This window comes from Leopardus geoffroyi, chromosome C2 (assembly GCF_018350155.1).
Source record: "Leopardus geoffroyi isolate Oge1 chromosome C2, O.geoffroyi_Oge1_pat1.0, whole genome shotgun sequence".
Classification (NCBI taxonomy): Eukaryota; Metazoa; Chordata; class Mammalia; order Carnivora; family Felidae; genus Leopardus; species Leopardus geoffroyi.
In genome coordinates this window covers 106580445-106602312 of record NC_059333.1, presented here as the reverse complement: position 1 = coordinate 106602312, position 21868 = coordinate 106580445, and the positions used below count along the sequence as shown (strand labels likewise).

Genomic DNA, 21868 nt, shown 5'->3' with positions numbered 1-21868 from the left:
TTTTTTCAACGTTTATTTATTTTTGGGACAGAGAGAGACAGAGCATGAACGGGGGAGGGGCAGAGAGAGAGGGAGACACAGAATCAGAAACAGGCTCCAGGCTCTGAGCCATCAGCCCAGAGCCCGACGCGGGGCTCGAACTCACTGACCGCGAGATCGTGACCTGGCTGAAGTCGGACGCTTAACCGACTGCGCCACCCAGGCGCCCCAAAATACTCTGCTTTTAAGAAAAAGAAATTAATATCTTCTAACATCCTCCCTACCCCATCTCTGTTTAAAAGATCAAAATTTTATATAAATTTGATAAGCATATGAAATAAGCTTAAACAGCCATGTAGTTATCAGATTCAAAAGCTTAGGAGACACCTGTTACATTGAGAAATATACACAATTTGACGTGCAACGACTTGTTTCATATTCCAACTCTGCCTCTTTTGGGTCCTCTTAAACTTTGAGAGTATCAGATACTGTATTTGAAAAATGGGGATATTATTTATTACCAAAAATTATGTCTCTTTGAGAATCAAATAAAATAACAATTGCACTTTGTAAACAAAATAAATCCCTGTGCCTACCCACAGTCAGCTCATAATTCCTTATAAATAAGAATTCTTGGGGCGCCTGGGTGGCTCAGTCAGTTAAGCGTCCGACTGGCTCAGGTCATGATCTCACAGTCCTTGGGTTCGAGCCCCGCGTTGGGCTCTGTGCTGACAGCTCAGAGCCTGGAGCCTGTTTCAGATTCTGTGTCTCCCTGTTTCTCTGACCCTCCCCTGTTCATGCTCTCTCTCTCTCTGTCTCAAAAATAAATAAATGTTAAAAAAAAATTTTTTTAAGATGAAATCTAATAGAGAATGAACCATGAGAGGAAACAGAAGATATCTTATGTTAATGATTCAAAGCTTTTTTGTTGTTGTTGTTGTTAGAAGATTCCTGAATATACCCTGTACTCCCTTCCCCAGTATCATGGTGTTAAGGGTAGGCAGCAGCTGTGCAACTGCCAGAGGTGACGGGGCTGGCCCCAACACCGGTGTTACTGACATTTTCCCAATAAGTTTCCTTTTCCCCAGTTTTATTTCATATCTTAATGCCACATAGGTACCCTTTGTCTAGCTAGTGGGTGGCCAGAACATAACAACTTACAAACAAAGGCAAAGGCATTACTGGGTTGATAGAGGAAGAGAGTTGCAGGGTTGTTTGTTTGTTTGTTTGTTTGTTTGTTTGTTTGTTTTTTATCTCCTCTGCACCTAGGAGTGAACATAACCAATGCTTATTGGGGGACTATAAAGAGAGTACATCTTTTGACTTTCTCTGGGTTGGAGGAAGAAGTGGATTGCTGCCTTTGGGTTCAGTATTTATTTCTGGAAAATCTGTCTTTTTACTACAGTCATCTTCGTATAAACTGCTGCTTCCGCACAGTATAAGACTGTGGAGTCCTTATATGTACTTGTAAACACACTTTTGGATAAACGGTTCTTTTGATCTTCGTTTTCAGTACTCTTCATTTTCATTTTCATTCCATTTTCATCTCATTACTTTTCAGGTTTTGACACAATGTTTGTAAATAAGGATTTAAATATAAAACATTAACCTGAGGTAAAGAACTAAGGGATTTTTATATGCCATAGTTATTCATTCTATTTCTAGTAGTTGTTGGACTCTTACATATGTGTATACTAGCCAACCGTTATTAATATTCCTATTTTCTTTCTCTAATTTGTTACCAAATTATAACTTTAGTACAATGATGCATTACATTTTAATCATGAGAAACCATAATAATATCATTATATTTGAACCTGAACTATAATATGAATTTGTAACATCTTATTTTTATATTAACATCTGTATTTTATAATGTATGTGGTGTGTGTGTATACATACCTATGTTTATTGTAGATACATTTGACTACATTTATATGTTCACAAAGGTTTATATAGAGACATTAAAAAAACAAACAGGCATAGGCAGCCATGGGTATTCGTTATATATAAAGGTTACTGGGGATGCAAAGATATAAAAGAAGAACCTAGTAATTGCCTTTAAGATCAGAGCACAAAGCATTAGTTTGGATTTTACAAGGCCAGCCAGCAACAAAAGAGCAGTAATTTATGAGCTCAGCGTAAAAGAATAGCATAATTGCATTAAAAATTAATGCTAATGAACACTAAAATGGGGAAGGTGGTTATGATGAAAGTTTGTATTCATCTTCTCTGGTTTGAATGATGGCTAGTGGCTTGATTAATGGCTTAATTTCTATCAATTAGCGGGGAAAAATCTCCTGCGAGACAAGGGTAAATTGAGCATTGAATTACATATCTTGCTTTTGTGTGCTAAGAAAAAAGAGCTGCGTATCTCTGATATTAGCCACAGTGACAAATGTGGTGTGCCCTGCGATGTCTGCATTAGCTCTCCTGACAGGCAAGTTGTGTGTGGTTATGGGGTGTTTGGAGATGGCTGGCAGACAGCATTCGCTGCAAGTTCCTTAGAAACATACAACTCTTCCATCTACAGAATTTTAATTAGAGTCAATAAGAATTCTAGAATTAAAATGGACAGCAAACAGTGACTTCAGAGTCTGTATTCCGCCCTATTAATCTGGTATACTTCGAATTATAGTCCTTTCTCAGTCCTGTTAAAATAAGAAAGCTTCCAGTAGCTTTAGCTTTGTTGGAGTTATTATTTCTTGCCACTCGTTTAAAGTAGATTTTACTACCCACGTTTGTTACACTTGAAGCGAGCATAAGGCAATAGTCTATGTAGTAGATTACATAGTAGTTAGGGTTTAGCCAAATTTGCAGAAACCATTTTAGTTCTTTGCAACAACAATTGCTACACAATTAATAAAGAACAGTTCTAAAATGGTAATTTACTACTCAGGTTGTTCTCAGGCTTAAATGAAGGAATAGCCAGGTTTTCTAAAAACTTTATATTTTTTAATTCATTGATAAAATTTTTCAGGATATGACATTTATAATTCTTTAAAAACTTTTTCAAATGTGTAAGCTTCTGAAAATATCATTTGTAATCTAGCTCAAGATAATGCCAGAAGACCGAGATAATATTTATGGCATCTTCTCTACCAAAAAAAAAAAAAGCCACATTGTATTGAATGAATAAGCATTAAAATGCAGAATAAGAACAATACCAAGAACATTTATTATTTCTAGTAAATGGATGGGAAGGAGGAAAAAAATAATCTGTTATTTGGCAGGTGTGGGTAAAGAATGTATTTGACTAGGAGATAATGACTAGATCACAGTTCGTGAACTGCATCCCATTTCTACCACCAACTAGTTATGTGACCTTGATCAAGTTATTTAGCCTTGGTTTCTCAACTGTACAATGAGAATAATAGTACTGTTTCTTATAGTTATGATAGTTAAATGAGGTAACCCATGTGAAGTGCTTAGCACAGGGTGCCATAAATGTAAGCTTCTGTTACTGCTTGTGATTACTACTTCTTCCACCAGAACAGCTCCTCTGGCCTTTTCAACAACCATTTAAATAAAAAATTAGCCTTTGTGACCTTCCTCACAAGGTCATTCCAGATATTGATGATCAAAACAAAGTGTCTGTAGATTTACAGACACTAAGCTAAAATGCGTTTGCTTTATAACATGATTTTTACCACACAACTACTATTTTGGGGAGTTTGCGTTACAAGGCACCCATTAGGAAGTGGCAGGACCTCCCATCTCTTGAGTCACTGGAGGATGGGAGGCCATGAAACACTACTTCCCCACTCAGCCTGCAGCATTCAGTGAGCCAGGTGGAGTCCAGCGTCTTGGGGGTGATAAAAGTCAGCTGGACCTTTTGTGCCTTCTCAAAGATGTGCGTAGTCCTGTCCCCTCTTCCAGTCATTCCCACAGCCCTGCCACACCACAGGTGATGCCCCAAAAGGTGTGAGCTAAAGCTAGTTACTGTGTGGCTGAACTCATAAAAGGTTGCCAGCCTTAAATGATATGGCCAGAAATTGAGGTTATATCCAAACGTTTTAGCCAACTTCCACGTCTCTACTACTACTACTACTACTACTACTACTACTACTACTACTAAATTAACACTCTAGTACTAAGTCTGTCATTTATTAAGTGCTTTTAGTGCTTCCTTACCCTGTTCCAGCACATGTATCATCTCCTAAGTTTTCTTGGCTTGATCCTTCACATGATTCTTCTGTCTGCTGGATTCTGCATGTCAGAGAGTTTTCCCCTGATCATCCCATTTGAAATAGCTCCTGTTCTCCTTTCTAGCCTTCTACCCTGCTCTATTTTTCTTGATATTATATTGTTTATGTACATGTTCATTATTGGTCTCTCCCATGACAGATATAAGCCTCATGAGGAAAGAAACTTATTTGTTTCTAAACCCTTGTATTTGGAACAATGCCTGGTACATTGAATGTGCTCAAATATTTGAAACGAGGAAAGGAGAGGAGGGAAAAAGAGTCACCTCTCAGCCATTCTGTGATGTTTAGGTTGTTATTCCCATGACACAGAGGAGAAAACTGAGCCCATTACAGCTTGAACTGCTTGCCCAAGGTCACACAACTGGTTATTAGCAGAGATAAAGTGTAATCCAGATAGTCTGAACCCAGAGCTCTTAAACTAACTACTTAAAAACACCTAATTTTTTAAGTTACAAAAACTTCTTATAATTTGACATTCCCTCTCTCCCCGCAAGAAGGTGGTTTTTTTTTTAATGGTTACCTTCATGCCTTTTAATTTTTAGTTTTTCAACAAAAGTTTATTGACGGCTTACTAAATAATAGAGCATACTACGCTAAGTCCTGGGGTTGACAGAAAAAGTTATGTTCCCTCTAGCTGGGGAAATGAAGCTTTCACTAATGAAGAGATTAATATCAGTGCAAGGCAACATATGCTAAGAGCCAAATGAATTATGGAAAAGGCCCTTTTCTCACAGGTGGCAAGTGAAGGTAATAGGGAAGATTAAGAAAAGGTGGAAGCATTCTAGGTGAGAGGAGCTAAATGAGGTATTCAGTGTGTATTTTGTTTTTTAATAAAACCTAGCCTGATACCCACTTATTAAAATGTTTATCAGAAACTCTTCACTGGTACAGTCACATTAAAGTTACTCCTATTACTTAATTTGATACAGAAAGCAGTTTAATATAAGATTAGTCTGTCTTGGACCTTATCCAAAGAGGGTTGTTACTAGAAGCCTTCAGGAGCCTCATTGACATATATAACCTGGTACTGTATTATCAGCTTCCAGAAGACTAATAGACCAGCCACATTCTACTTAAGTTTTCTCATCTTTCAAGTTATTTGTGGGTATCATTTCTGGGAATTTGTGCCCAGGGATCTGGGTCTTATGAACAGTCTTAAAATATTGAGGTTGGATTTCTAATACATGCTTTATGAAAGAAACTTATTTAAAATATACTGTTTTGAAGGGAAAGCAGTGCTGTGTCTCGTTAAAATTTGTGTTCATGAGAAACTGTTATAATCACCTTAGATTATTATCACCTTACTTAGAATTTCAAGTAAGCTTTGTGGCTTTTTCCTGGTAAGCTTTATTTGTTTATAGTCTATTGAATAACTATCTTTGTTTACTGGCCAATTTGTTTGCTTTTTTTTTTTTTTTAATTGTAATAGCAGTTCAAAATGCTTTACGTTTCAGACTGGTTTGTTTTCAGTATCTGTATTTTACCATAAATAGGAATTTCATGAATATTTCCATTCTTGACTAAAAGTTGAGTCCATTTAAACAGAAAATAAGATATCCTTTTGTATTATTCATGTATTTATAGCAATACTATTAGTATATAAATATTTTTTTCCTGGAAGAATAGCATGAGTACCTCAATAACTATGAGGGCAATTGACCCAAACTCTTTGTAACATAAAATGCATTTTAACTTTGGGGAAATTCATAAAACATTAATATTCAAAAGGAGTCAATTGAAGATGAGATTTTCATGTGTAAGATACCTTTCATGAAACATTGGCAGTTATTCCATGATTACATCTTGGGTAATAGTGCCATCTGCTGTTTTCAGCCTTGTATTGCTGCCAGTTTAGAGAGATTGGTTTGTGTAATCCACAAATGGTATATAGATTAAAATTTTGTCTTTTCAAATAAAAGGCTTGTATCAGACCTTATCATCTTTACTAACAAATCTTAATATTAACTTTGTGTTTCACTTGATAATATTTTTAAAGAAAATTCTTCAAAAGTTATGTCATGTGAAATTATCAAATATACCTTGAAGTGGTAGGTGAGCCTAATTTGTATAATGCAACATCAATAGTGACTAATAAAGTGTTTGACTATAACTGTTTATCACATAGGAAACAAAATGACTTTCCATGTGGTGAATTAGTATTGATTTTTTTTAATCTGTGGTGACTTAGATTTCTGACTTAATTATTTTTTATTTTACTATAATATGTATCCCTTCCACTGAAATTTTACAAACTACCTATGGATGTCATTTTATTTACCAATAATGTGTTTATCAGATAGGATCAAGGGCTAATAGATACGTTTCCTTCGTGTTTGCCATGTTGATATTTAAAAACATCCCATAACTTTGATTCTCCCAATCATGTGTCCCTTGGTCTTTATTTTTACCTCATGACTGATAAATACAAGATAACCTTGTATGTTAGGCATTCATGCCAATCATGTAAATGATAAGGAGTTTTAATTCACATTTTTCCCAGTCAAAATTGGTAAAGAATTTTTAAATGACAAATTGATATGTAAGCCTTGAAGAACCTGAATTTAAAACAATTTACTGTATATTATTGATGTGTTTTATTCCATTTCCCAAAATGACAGGATTATATTGAACACATACATTTGTATGACATTGATACTCGAATTTTGACTATGAAGCCATTCAATGCCTGTTTTTAGACAGCATGAAGCTGAGCTATTTTAAAATGAAAAATGTAAATCTCCCATGAGTTTTTCAAATTTTGACTTAGATATCTCTCTCTTACTCTTTAAATATCATACTCTTTAAGTATGGTAAAATGGTTCTTGCATTGAAACATACAAGCTCTGTTGGTTTATTTTCATATTGTAAGTGAGGCAAACTTACCCTTATCTGCCCTGTCACTTTGTTAGTCCTGAAGTGATCTTTAAAGAAACACAAAGACAACGTTCTGGTTTTCTCTAATCTTTTTCCTTCCTTCCTTTATTATTTCTCCAGTGGTGTTTTGTTAAACATACTGCCCCTTTGGCCAGCTTCCATGATAACACTTTTATTTGTTTTAGGAGCTGGTTGTTTGTCCATATTTAAAGCTGTAAACACTATAAACTTTACACATCAAGTACTATTTGTGAGCTCACCTCTGACTTTTAGTACTAATGATGTGCTTTGTAAATCCAAGTAAGAGAATATGTTAGAGAAAAAAATCCAAGACTTCAAATAGTTGATATACATGAGACATCATCCTGAAGTCAGAAATATTCTCTTTTGGTTGGGAATTAATTGTGGTGAAATAATAGTGAAACTAATTAAGACCTACCCAAACAGATGTATTTTCATATTGACAAATTAAAGTTGGATCACATGGAATGGTATCCATTGTGACTTTTCTCTGCCATATTAACACGTTATACATGTAACTAATAAAAATACCATCCACAGGTATGAGATATGTTCACATTAATAAATTAGCTGGGCAAAGAATTTTCTCTCATTTTTTATGCTCAATTAGTACATTGCATAATTAAAATCCACAGGAGCTTTTATTCTGAAGCATGTGGAACTGTTTGCTCATCCATGACACTCTAGCAGTGCTTGCTTTTATGTTGTAAAATATATTCTTTCAAAGATGGGAGTGTTGGCTCTGGTGGCTATTGCTTCCAGACATTCCATGCATTATTTTTCACATGAGAAAGGACTGGTTACATCTGTCAGGGACACATCCCCAGAAGCGTATCTTTCCCTTAAATAAACTGGAACTTGCATAAGACTATGTAATTATAATTTGTGGGAGTGCCTGGGTGGCTCACTTAAGCATCTGACTTTGGGTCAGGTCGTGATCTTGTGGTTCATGAGTTCGAGCCCTGCTTCAGGCTCTGTGCTGATGCCTTAGAGCCCGAGCCTGCTTCAGATTCTGTGTCTCCCTGTGTCTGCCCTTCCCCCACTCACACACTCTCTCTCCAAAATAAATAAACATTAAAAAAATTATAATTTGTGATTGGCCAAAAGTTGAAGCAAATATTTTTCATAAGTCGTTAATTTTTATTGAAATTATTAAACCAAATTTCTTTTCATACTCTCTGTAACACTTAGCCTTTTAAGCTTAGATCTGCTGGGATGTGAAAAGTCCTTCGGTGCAAACAACTACCTTATTGCCACACCACTTATTACAGTTGTTTCTTAGCATGTAAATCCAGTTATTGTCCATAAAGTCTAAAACCCCAAAATTTTTTAGATGCCCTAGTTGAATATACAGTGACTCCTAATTCAGCCATGTATTCCTATCAGCCTAGAGCAAGAGTTTAAATCGTGAGTGTGTGAACCATAAGGTTGCATTTTTCCAGCCTAGGGAGAAAGAAAAAAAAAAAAAAAAAAAGAAAGAAAACCTTTTTTTAAGGAAAAAAAAAACACCTAAAATATGAAACAACACATGCACATGGCTATTTAGGAAAGCACTAATTATAAAAACAAAAGACTGAAAACAGCTCAAATGACCACCAATAGGGCATTGGTGAGGAAAAAAACTATCATAAAACCATAAAATAGGTAACTGTATAGCTATAAAATAGAATGGGGAAGTCTTTATACTGGGGTGAAATGATATTGAAGACATATTGTATAGTATGTTAATTTTGTGTAAGAAAGAAGAGAATATGTATGCTTAACATTTTCAGAAAGAAACAAAGGAAGGATAAAAAACCAAAATCTCATAAAAATGGTTACCTATGGATTGGGGAAAGAACTGAGAGAATGGGATGGGAAAGGAAACCTAGACTTCTCTGAATAATGTTTTGTTTTGACTTCAGAATCATGTGTTTTATGCAACTAAAAAATATTAAAGACAAGAAATAAAAAGTGTTTTTTGGTTCCTCAAAAAATTAAAAATAGACATACCATATGATCCAGTAATTCCACTAATGGATAGTTACCCAAAGAAAATGAAAACAATTCAAAAAGGTATCTGCACCCGTATGTTTATTACAGCATTATTTACAACAACCAAGATATGGAAGCAACCCAGGTGTCCAACAATAAGTGAATGGATAAAGAAGATGTACACGTGCGTACACACACGCGCACGCGCGCACGCACACACACGCACACACACACACACACACGCACACACACACACAGAGGAATATTACACAGCCATAAAAAAAGATGACACCTTGCCATTTGCAACAACATGGATGGACCTAGAGGCTATTATGCTAAGTGAAATAAGTCAGACAGACAAAAGAAAACACCCTATGATTTCACTTATATGTGGAATCTAAAAAACAAAACAAGTGAATAACAAAAAGCAGAATCATATGCAAATACAGAGAACAAACTGATGGTTGCCAGAAGAGGGGGGGTTGGGAGATGGACAAAATGGGTGAAGAGGAGTGGAAGATATAGTCTTCTAGTAATGGAATGAATACATCATTGGAACAAAAAGGTATAGTTTAGGGGAATATAGTCATTGGTATTATAATAGCATTTTATGGTGATAGTAGCTACACTTGTGAGTATAGCATAACATATAGAGTTGTTGAATTATTGTGTTGTACACCTGAAACTAATGTAACATCGTGTGTCAACTATATCAAATAAAAAATATTAATATTATTCACAAGGACAGCAAGACCTCAAAGACCAAAGACCAAAAAGCAAGACCTAAAAATCAAAAATGAATCCAAACAAACTAAACCTAGCCATATATCAAGTTGGTAGCATAATCACATGGAAAATTATTTTAAGTAACCTTAGAGTATAGTGTTTTGACAGTTGATCAGTGGAGTGATTCCTAAGATCTAAAAGAACCATAAAGAAATGTTAAACTGTGTTAATTTATCTTGTTGTTAATAGTGATATTTATCTTGTTATTATGAAACAAATACATACTCAACTTTCATATTAGGAGAAACAGCTAAGTACTTTTGACCATATCATTAAGACTTAAAATTTTTAAAGTGAAAGAAAAGACATACAAATAAAAAATCAAAGACTTTAAACGTCCTCTAATCTTTAATTTGATTAATAGTATCAGCAAGAACTCATATTAAGTTTTCTCTTCTTAAAATATGTATTTCCTATCCCACCCACTGAAAAAGCTGAGAAGCAGTGACAGACTAATAACAATAAAGACCCCGGTGTCCCAGTTACTGTTTCAGAATATCATTCCCCACTAACAGGAGTCTGAGCCCTTTGAAGAAACAGCTAATTTCAGGTCTTGGACAGGGACTGTACAAAATGAACCTGGAACATCTGAGTCACCCCTTAACTATATCAAAAGGATACAGGACCAACGTCAAGAGATTCCCACCACCCAAAAGTAGAATAATCTCAGCAACAATATATTAAAATGATTACATGGAGTAAAATATGTTAAGTATATAAATATTCAGGAACTCATTCATCTTTGGATCAAAATTGACAAGTAAAGGGAAAAAATTAAACATTTATTCTCCCTTTCCTGTACAGACTATATACTTCACAGCCAGTGAGGGAAGTTCTTCATTACATAGAAATCAGAGCTAAAAAATGCAGGAAGAATAATAGAATTAGAAAATCGCCATTTTTGGGGCGCCTGGGTGGCGCAGTCGGTTAAGCGTCCGACTTCAGCCAGGTCACGATCTCGCGGTCCGTGAGTTCGAGCCCCGCGTCGGGCTCTGGGCTGATGGCTCAGAGCCTGGAGCCTGTTTCCAATTCTGTGTCTCCCTCTCTCTCTGCCCCTCCCCCATTCATGCTCTGTCTCTCTCTGTCCCAAAAATAAATAAACGTTGAAAAAAAAAATTAAAAAAAAAAAAAAAAAGAAAATCGCCATTTTACAACATCTCATGAAATAATGGGTCTCATCAACAAACATTAATGTCTGCTAAAAACATTAAGGGAAAAGTTGATGAAGAACTTTATAAGAGGGTCAGGCTGACATCAAAGCATCACCTATGACATGTTCTTGACTAAAAGAAATTGAACTTGAATCTTATCCAGTCACTAGATCTAACTACTGGCTTACACAAAATACGAAGGATAGAGGAACATGTTAAATGACATCATGAGAATAAAATCAGCCAGATCTAGAATGTAGAAAAATTTTAAGTATAAATGATCCATTTTCTCCAACAAACAAATGGCAATGAAAGGGAGGGACTGAAGACTGTCAGTGATTAAAAGGGTTTAACATACTTATCAAACAAGTCTAATGTGTGGACCTTGTATGGATCCTGTTTTAAGCAAACTACCTGTAAAAAAGACTTTTTTTTTTAGACAGTGAAAATTAAACATGGACTGTATAAGATGATATTAAGGCATTATTGGTAATATTGTTGGATGTAAAGATGGTATTGTAGTTGCGTTACTGTTGTTTGGGTTTTTTTTTTTTAAAGCCCTTACCTGGAATACCTACTTAGGGGTAACATGGTACAGTGTCTGGGAGCTACTTTTGAGTACTCCATGTCTACCTAAAAAGGTGAAGTGAGGATCAATAAAGTAAATAAGAAGTAACAAAGTTCATGACTATAGAAGCTGAGTGATGGGTGCAAATGGATTCATTGTGCTGTTATTCCTTTTATATGTATTTCCATAATATTTTTTTAATTTTCAAAGCCCTCCCACTAGATTAGCCCAGATTAGCTTATATCATTATAGCAGTGACTTCTCAGCAATGTTTTAGGTTTTAGATGAGAGCCTTAGTGTGTAAGAATATTATATTTGTGGATCTCCGGGGGGAAATAGTTTTTTGTTACAGCTTAACTATAACATCTTTTCATCCAGGTAAATTCCAGAAGTCATAAAATTACTTCACAGAAAGAAAGAACCTTGCTTAGAATAGTGTTATTAACAAGCTTACACACAAAATACACTGACATTATACCCCCCCCCCCTTTTTATAGACCAAGCCACCCTGGTAGAACAAGTAAAAAGAGTAAAAGAAATTGAAGCCATTGAAAGTGATTCTTTTGTTCAGCAGACATTCAGATCAAGTAAAGAAGTCAAAAAGGTAAGTTTTCATCCAGACATTATGAATAAGCCTTTAGATCCCCTCTGAGGAGGTGCTTTATTAATGGATTTTACTTAAATGTAAGTGCTTCTTCTAACAGATAGATGAAGTAGGGTGAGCGAGTGTCAGCATGTTATTGAGAGAGAGAGAACGAATCAGTGAGAATCAGTTCAAGTTTCACTTGTAAAAATATATCTGATGCCATTTTTATTTTAAAATTCACTGAGAAGACAAAGTAAAATGTCAACAGTTCTAAAGCAGTAATATGCATTTTATGAACGTATAGTTTTCTTTTCAAATGTCTGCATCTACTTTTGAATTGACATTTCTGGACAAAAGTTAGAGGAGAGCTTTAACAATCAGACTTTTACCCAAATAGTAACATATATCTACACCCTTTGCCCAGATGGGTATCACTTATTCAACTCTAGTAAAAGGAGTTCTGATTGGCATTTTATTTCTGTTGAATATTGCATGTATTCTTTCAGTTAGTATCAAGGCTGTCTTTAGGAATCTGTTCCTTGAGTCAGAAAAGGCATTCTACTGTGAAATACATGTATTCTTTAATAACATACATGTAATAAAGTCATGAATATTATTCAAAAATATTCTACCTCTGTAAATACATTAGTGACTATACAGTATCCTGCTGATGAATTTACCATAATTCATTGATTTTTTTCCTTGATATTAGATATTTAAGTAGGTGTAAGCTTGAAAGTATTACATACATATTTGTAAATATCCATTATTATCCTTGTAAAATAAATTTTTCAAGTTGGAGATATTTGCTTAAGGTTAATATTGTTTATCTTTATATATGTTCCCAAAGTCATCCTCCAAAAACATTGTACCAATTCAGATTCTGCCCACAAGTGCAAGATGTCTGCCTCTCACACCCTGGTTAACACCAAATCCTTATCAGATATTTTTACATTTACTGACCTGATACGTGGTCAGGTAGAAGTTGATCTTTTGTTTTTCTATTAGCATTTCCCCTGTTGCTGGTGACATGGACATCTTTTCAATTACCGTATACTTTTTAAAATAATTCATCTGGGAGAAGTGACTTGAGCACTGGCGCCTGGTGCATAGCAGTAGACAGCCCTGGTTAATCCATGGTCCTTGCCTTGTTGTTTCCTGAATTTCATTTGAACTTTTTATAATTTGCCACCATAACTCCTAAAAAATGGTGGAACTCTACGATGGACATCCATAAATATAGTTGCTCATTTTATTTACTACCTTACTCTTTAATATCTTACATATAAAGGTCATTCATATGTCCTCATAGAATTGTAATTTATTTTGTTTCCTAGTATTTGCTTTCTGAAGTTCATCCTGACTTCCCAGCTCTGACTGGACTCAAGATAACCTAGCATTTTCTTTCTGTGGAAATACTCATTCCTCTCTAGTTAATACACCAAGTTTTCCTCTAAACAACTTTTTCTCTTTGGTACTAATTATTAATATAATAAACTTATTTTTACTTCCATTTTTTTCCTCCAAGATAATAGTAGCTCTTCCAATAACAAGCAAAATCAGCAATGAGCAAGGATATTGATCAGAAGTATACCTGATAGGGGCGTCTGGGTGGCTCAGTCAGTTGAGCATCAGACTTCAGCTCAGGTCATGAACTTGTGGTTCATGAGTTTGAGCCCCGCGTCAAGCTCTGTGCAGACAGCTCAGAGCCTGGAGCCTGCTTCAGATTCTGTGTCTCCCTCCCCCTTTGTTCCTCCCCCACTTGCACTCTGTCTCTCTGCCTCTCAAAAAAATAAAGATTAAAAGAAGAAGAAGAAAAAGAAGAAGAAGAGGTATACCTGATGTAGTATAAAGAGGGTGATGGGGCGCCTGGGTGGCGCAGTCGGTTAAGCGTCCGACTTCAGCCAGGTCACGATCTCGCGGTCCGTGAGTTCGAGCCCCGCGTCAGGCTCTGGGCTGATGGCTCAGGGCCTGGAGCCGGTTTCCGATTCTGTGTCTCCCTCTCTCTCTGACCCTCCCCCGTTCATGCTCTGTCTCTCTCTGTCCCAAAAATAAATAAATGTTGAAAAAAAAAATTTTTTTAAAAAAAAAAAGAGGGTGAGCTTTGAACTCCAAGAGATCTAAGTTTGAATCTTAACTTCCACACTTCTTGCCATGATCTTCAGTGAGCTTCTCAACCTCTTTGGGCCTCAATTTCCAAATTCATAAAATAGAACTAATAATACCTACCTGTTGGATTTGTTGAAGAGTAAATATGATGATTATCAAATACTTAACATGGTTCTTGATCCAATAAGTGCTTATTTTTAAATAACATTTTATAACATCTAAATTATTTGATATTTAAGTACATTCTGTAAACTAAACATAGTGCTTAAAAACTTCTACTGTAGTTGCTCAGTCTTTTTTAAGTATAAACATCTTACCCCAATTACATTTCTTAATATGCCCCTGATTTTCTCCAAGTATCCATGCTCACCAGTAAGGCAGACCTCTTGCTGAGAAACACAGAAAATCTTTAGACATCTGGCTTTACCTTTAAAGTCTTTTGAAAGGTATAAATGTATTAATATCTGTATATTTCAATTCCAGAATCTGTAATGCTTTCACCTCACTGTATCCACTAAGAAAGTTTTAAAACTTTTTTTTTTTTTTACATTTATTTATTTTTGAGAGACAGAGAAAGACAGAGCGTGAGCAAGGGAGGGGCAGAGAAGGAGACACAGAATCTGAAGCAGGCTTCAGACTCTGAGCTGTCAGCACAGAACCCTACACGGGGCTCAAACCCATGAACCACAAAGTCATGACCTGAGCCGAAGTCAGACACTTAACCAACTGAGCCACCCAGGCGCCCCTCCCCTAGAAAAGTTTTAAAAGATTATTTCCCTTAACATCTTAAGGTTGTTAATGTTAAGATAACTGGCTAAATCCAAGAGAAAAGCTCCTCTTCCTAAATCTCCAACAAAACCCTATATAGCTAAATGGCTTTCTATGGGACCAATAGAAAGGAATTTCACCTACATCTCTGATCAAAGGGACCACCATCATTATTAATTATTTTAATAATTAATTTCTGTTGCTTTAGTTTTTAGTGATGAGCTGGAATTTTCTCTCACCTTTAATACAGCTTTTCTTGTACTTCTAATTCAGATGCCACTGTTAGGATTCAGATGAAATAAAGGCCTCTCATAAGGAACTTAAGGACCATTCATGAATTTGTATGGAAGAAATCCATCTAGGGTTCCAACTGGCTTTTAGAAGAGGTGGCCCTTAACAGTAATTCACACAAAGAAATAAAATCAATTCTGGAAAGCCTAGAACTGAATAGTTCTAGATTGGATAAGTATGACAGAGAAGCAAAAGCAGCCTAGAAATTATTATTGATCCAGCACTGTGAGTTGTGCCACTTAAAAATATATTCAGTTAAAATATTTTCTTTCTTTCCTCTAAAATTAAAACCAAATTATAATAAATCTTAGGTTTAGCAATTAGGAAGCAGTGGTCAATAGCATGCGATATAAGGTCAGACAGATGTAGGGTCAGGTCTGATTCTGCCATTTACTGGCTGTGTCCTTAAACCATATGATAAACTCATGACTCTCATATCTTTTTTTTTTTTAATTTTAAATTTATTTTGAGAGATAGAGAACAAGTGGGGGAGGGGCAGAGAGTGAAGGAGAAAGAAAGTCCCAAGCAGGCTCCATGCTGTCAGCGCAGATCCCAATGTGGGGCTCTATCCCACAAACCATGAGATCATGGACCTGAGCCAAGATCAAGAGCTGGATGTGTAATTGACTAAAAAAAAAGATCTTGAAAGAAAGATAATACCCCTGCCAGAAGTTTTTATAAGGATAAGCAAGATACTTTACATAAAACAACCAAGCGCCTGGCACAGAGGAAGCATTCCAGAAATGGAAGTGTTACTGCTCTTCTCCCTGCTCCTGCTTCCACCTCTTCCCCTTACTGAATGCTGAGGGCTGCATTTGTCTGTGGCTTCCTTAAAAGAAATTGGAGATGCAAGGGTTCTCATTTTGGTTCAGTCACAGATTGTTTTACATAATTTTTTTTATGGTCTATAGATCCTAAAATTCTCATTTGAGGCTTGGTGACCTATTGTATTACTAAGCAACTGGTTAAAAAATTACTTCGCAGCTTTACAGTTTACTAAACTTACTGGTTTAGTATACACACATCAGCTTTGGGCCAATTTGTTTCAGCACAGCATTGGGAAACATTAAAGCACTAATAAGAAAATGATGGAAAACAATGGTGTATTGTAGCCCCACGTTGTTTTTTATATTTATTTTTTTTTTTCAACGTTTATTTATTTTTGGGACAGAGAGAGACAGAGCATGAACGGGGGAGGGGCAGAGAGAGAGGGAGACACAGAATCGGAAACAGGCTCCAGGCTCTGAGCCATCAGTCCAGAGCCTGATGCGGGGCTCGAACTCACGGACCGCGAGATCGTGACCTGGCTGAAGTCGGACGTCTAACCGACTGCGCCACCCAGGCGCCCCTGTTTTTTATATTTAAATAATTTAAAGTAACTAAAATAATAATGGCTATCTTTAATGCTAGACATTTACCATATGTGATTTGTCTAATATACCAGTAACCTTTATTTACAGCTGAGTAAGCTGAGGCTCAGCAAACTTTATAACCCACAGTCAAAGTGCTAATAAATGACAGGAAGGAGCATCCAAACAATATTTATTCAGCTCCAGAGCCTGTGTTTGTTTTTACTAATCCAGTGTCTCCCATAATTATGAATTCAGTGCATTTTCTCTATTGAAGTATAAAGAAAGCGTGCATTCACTAACTGGAACATATGCTAAAAAGACAAGATGGCATTTACCTTGATGAATGTACAGTCTAAAGAATTAGACTGTATCCAACACCAGATTTTTATTAGTCACTGCATTTCAAAATGATCAGAAAAGAATTGATGGGCCAACAATGAATAAATTTACACTCAACTGTAATATAAAACAGAGAGCCAATTTATTAGTTTAGAAAATGATATCCCTTTCCAGTTTCTAAAATATCTGTGTCTGCAATATAAGGTAGGGATTCAGGATGCCCAAGAAGCTGAATTATTTATCAGGAGATTACTTAGCAAAGGGAGGTAAATTATCAGGAGGACTATTTTATCCAAATCATGGGGAGATACAGGCTATCCCTGATGCATAGCAAAGACTAACTCTCCTGAGGACTAAATTACTCATGACCCAAGTTTCAACATCTTTCTCTCCTGGACAGTTCTACACATATTGGTATAAAGTTTGTATGTCTGGAAAAAAAAGGTTTCTCTATACTAAAACCCCCTTCAGTTGATAGAGTCTCTTAGCTGTGTTAATTGTACTGATTAATCTAGGGAGCTGTTACTATAAAAGTGGCTATTACAATAACATGCTAGACATTGTGTCTCCGTCAACACATATCGATTTAACTAGTTTAACTCTCTGCAATCATGTATCTCTTGTGTGAGTAGATAATCTGATAGCTCCCACTATATAATCAACTTCTGGAACCAAGATGCAGTTTGTGTCCCAAATAAGCCTATTGCCAATTATTCAACCCAAAAATTTTTGTAGCTAACAGATATTCACCTATGTTCAGAAAGAGGGTAAATAACCCTAAGCAGCTGGGTCATTTATTCTTTTACTTGAGGTGCATTTTAAACCAAGTTTTCCAAGCTGAACCACCAGGTGGCAGTGCTACTGAAAGCCGGATATTGATAGTGACCGTGTTGTGGTTTTTTTTGTAAGTCGCATTTTTCTCAGTTTTCCTCAAATAAAGAAGCAATTAATGATCCTTGTCATACATTTTTAATTACTAATTATTAAATAATAATAACTTCCATGCTCTCATCCTAACCTCTGAAAACTGTACCTTAAATGTGTATAAGCACTTCTCAAAAGAAAACCTTAATGTTCTATAGGTAAATACAGAATGAGAAATTATTTCACTTTTATAAATAGGATGTTATCTCTGCCACCTGAATATGTGCAATCCACATCTTTGACAACTAAAGTAACAGCACTTCACTATTTTCAAGGCAGTTCAACACTGCCAGCCTCCTAGCTAAATAGAAGCATGACTAAGATACACAGAATTGCATGCTCTTCTATTCTCTGCATGGCAGCATAGACTACCAAAAAATGATATCTGGACCTCATTGGATTAGCATTCTTCCCACTTTGCCCTATACAGAATGTTAGGCTTTACTGTTATATGTCCTCAGTTTTATAAAGGGTGAGTATAATACCACAAGGCCTCATAGGCCCGGTATGTTGGAGACATAGAAATGTTTGACACCTGGGGGTGGGGTGGGGAATATTGGCCTCATAGTATAAGAAGACAACTTCCAAGTCAAATTTAACAGTTATTTGTCTAAGTATCTCTATGTCCCTTGTTACAATTTGTGATTATGTATTGATTTTTATTTTGATTTGTTAGTAATCTGTTGGTCGGTCCCATTCACAAAATATAATATCTAGTTGGGGCAGGGACCATATCTATTTTACTGTCCCTTGGTACCCAGTGCTTAACAATTATTAGCACTCAATAAGTACTAAATAGATGGATAACCAGTTCTAAGATAAATCATCCTAAGAAAGGATTAACTAATCCATGTAGATTTCATTTTCTAGATGTCTTTCCTGGTGACGTTTGTTTTACCCTTCATTTAAAAAAGTGGATGTTCAGGGGCGCCTGGGTAGCTCAGTCGGTTAAGCGTCCCGACTTCAGCTCAGGTCATGATCTCGCGGTCCGTGAGTTCAAGCCCCGCGTCAGGCTCTGTGCTGACAGCTCAGAGCCTGGAGCCTGTTTCGGATTCTGTGTCTCCCTCTCTCTCTGACCCTCCCCCGTTCATGCTCTGTCTCTCTCTGTCTCAAAAATAAATAAATGTTAAAAAAAAATTTTTTTTTAGAAAAGTGGATGTTCAGTAGTAGCTAAAATAAAGAAAATGGAAGTTCAAAAACTATACATACGGAACCAGTACTTTAACTTCAATTCCAACTTCTCATCTAGTCTATTTCATGTTATCCCTGCAGACTTGCTGCTAATCAGCCACTTCCCTGTCCTGCTTTCTCAGGGAGGGGTGTGCTGGAATTAACCTGAGAAAGCATAACACTGCTGGCTCCTTCTAGGCAGCAGCAACGATTTATTAGTCTTCACGTGCCCAGCATTGAGCACAATGCTTGGCACCTAATATTCCATAATGGAATATCATTCAGCAATAAAAAGGAATGACGTCTTGACATATACTGAACCTTACACGGATGAACCTTGAAAACATGCTGAGTAAAAGAAGCTGGGGTGTCTGGGTGGCTCAGTCGGTTAAGCGTACGACTTTGGCTCGGGTCATAATCTCATGGTTTGTGAGTTCAAGCCCCGCATCAGACTCTGTGCTTAGAGCTTGGAGCCTGCTTCAGATTCTGTGTCTCCCTCTTTCTCTCTGCCTCCTCCCCTGCTTGTGCTTGCTCTCTCGCTCTCTCCCTCTCTCTCAAAAATAAATTTAAAAAATAATAATAAATGAAAGAAGCTGGCCACAGAAAACAAAACCACATATTTTATGACTTCTTTTATATGAGGTATCCAGAATAGGCAAATCCATAGTGACAGAAAGTAGATTAGTGTTTGCATAGGGATGGGAAGGCTGTGAGAAGTGGGGAGCAGTGACTGCTAATGGGTATGTGGTTTTTTGGGAGGATGATGAAAATATTCTGAAGTTGCTTATGGTGTTGGTTACAAAACCCTGTGGATATGCTAAGAGTTATATGAATAGTGATATGTGAAATTTATCTCACTGAGGCTGTTACTTAAAAAGCAAAAACAAAATAACCTTTGAATTTCCTTTTTATATCTGAAGAGGCCAACTAAATGCTGGAGATTTGTCACAAGCTTGTTTTAACTAATAGAATTTAGATTTATGAAACATATTTTTCCATAGTATGGACTCAAAGTACCAATTTCTTAAGAAAAGTATGCTGATATAAAAAATGATAAACATTCTCTCAATGTTTTTGTATCTGCTTATTTTATGACTAATCGTTTCTTATTCAATAACCTAGGGTCTTTTCGTCCTTTATCTCAAAGGAGACTAAACAAACAATTACAATTCAAAATCTGAGATATTATTAAAGCAAAATTTTAATTGTGTGTTGTGATCTAATTAATAACATATTTTATGTTTCAGTCGGTGGAACCTGGTGACGTGAAGCACACAACTGCAGCATCAGGACCAGCATCAGTAGTTGCTGATCCACCCAGTACTGAAAAAGAAATAGACCCTAGCAGCATCCCCACTACCATCAAGTACCAAGATGACAATTCTCTGGCCCATCCAAATGTAAGAGCCTTAAATCGTAAGAATGTCAATTGAAGTCTAGTTGACTGAAATTAATTCAAACTGTTGTCCTTTTTTGCTGATGACAAGAAGACCATTGGAAGAAAAGGATTCATATGTTCCTATTTGTTACAAATAAACAGCTAACCCCCATCCCTTAGAGCAGTGACATTGAATCTGGTGTGGCCCAAATCATGTTGTCTGACTTTTAGAAGTATTCTTTCTATGCTTAACAAAAATAAGCAAAAAAAAAAAAAAAAAAAAAAAAAGATTTTTGTTTTCTTTTTAATCTGGCACTAAAAGATCTAATTCTGGTTCAGCTCCAGTTGGTTCATTGACTGTGAACATGTCACTGACACACAAATATTTTTCTGTCTACTCTGAAGTGGTATCATTCCACTGTGTCTTTGATAAAGGGTATAGGAAATACACTTCACAAAATAAGGTGTAAAATTGTTAACACATGATGCTGATATTAGTCCTTTTACTCCAAGACTTTCTGAACATTAACTCCAGATAGAATATCTTCAGTTGAGAAGGCAATTGTTAAATTGAGAAGTAGCCAAAATTTGCGGTAAAAGATGTATTCTATAAAGATGTTTTCTATGATTCATGTTATGTAAGGTCAAATCCAAGTTATTGGCAAACTATAACATTTTTCCTTTTTCTTTTCCTTTTTTAGCTGTTTATTGAGAAAGCTGATGCTGAGGAAAAGTGGTTCAAGAGATTAATTGCTCTCCGACAAGAAAGGCTAATGGGCAGTCCTGTGGCCTAAGTGAAATACATATGGTTGAATTGACAGTAACATTGGAAATTTAGGTTTTAAAATCCCAGTATTAACGTTTTATTCTTAAAAAGCAGTTAGCTGATTATATTAAAAGGTAATACCATTTCATTTTTTTCTCACGTAGGCTTGAATATTTGTTGATTTGAACTTAAACATTGTGAATATTAAAACTAGTGTGAAATTTAACAATGCATGAAAATGTCATACTGTTAATAAAGCTAATCTTAAAAATATCAGTGATAATAAAAATAAATGGTACATAGTAGTGTTTCTGAGTACAATTTGGAAGATACCAGTCGTCATGTAAGAACACAATTTTGCATATGTAAGAATCAAACTATATCCTATACATATGAGATTTCATCTTCCATGTATTATGAAACCATTTTTGAATCTTTTATTTCACCTTATTATAAAAATTTAGGCAGAATAAAAAGCACTCTAACCAATCTAAGCAGAATGAGCATTTTAATCTTAAAAGAAAAACATTTTTTTAAAATTCTTGACAAATAATGATTTTTGCTTAGAGATCAGCATTTACGAAGTATTCCTTTTTAAACATGTTAGCAGATCCCAGCTCATTC

The 21868-nt window shown here is 35.8% G+C and overlaps 1 protein-coding gene across 1 annotated transcript; it reads left to right on the top strand.

The window, feature by feature from the left end:
- Positions 1-3724: 3724 nt before the first annotated feature.
- Positions 3725-21544, top strand: LOC123610380 (serine/Arginine-related protein 53-like). Its single transcript, XM_045500995.1, has 5 exons — positions 3725-3901; positions 4922-4934; positions 12011-12165; positions 20348-20500; positions 21180-21544. Exons 1-5 carry the CDS (start codon positions 3725-3727, stop codon positions 21270-21272), a joined length of 591 nt encoding a protein of 196 aa, XP_045356951.1. The 3' UTR covers positions 21273-21544.
- Positions 21545-21868: the final 324 nt, after the last annotated feature.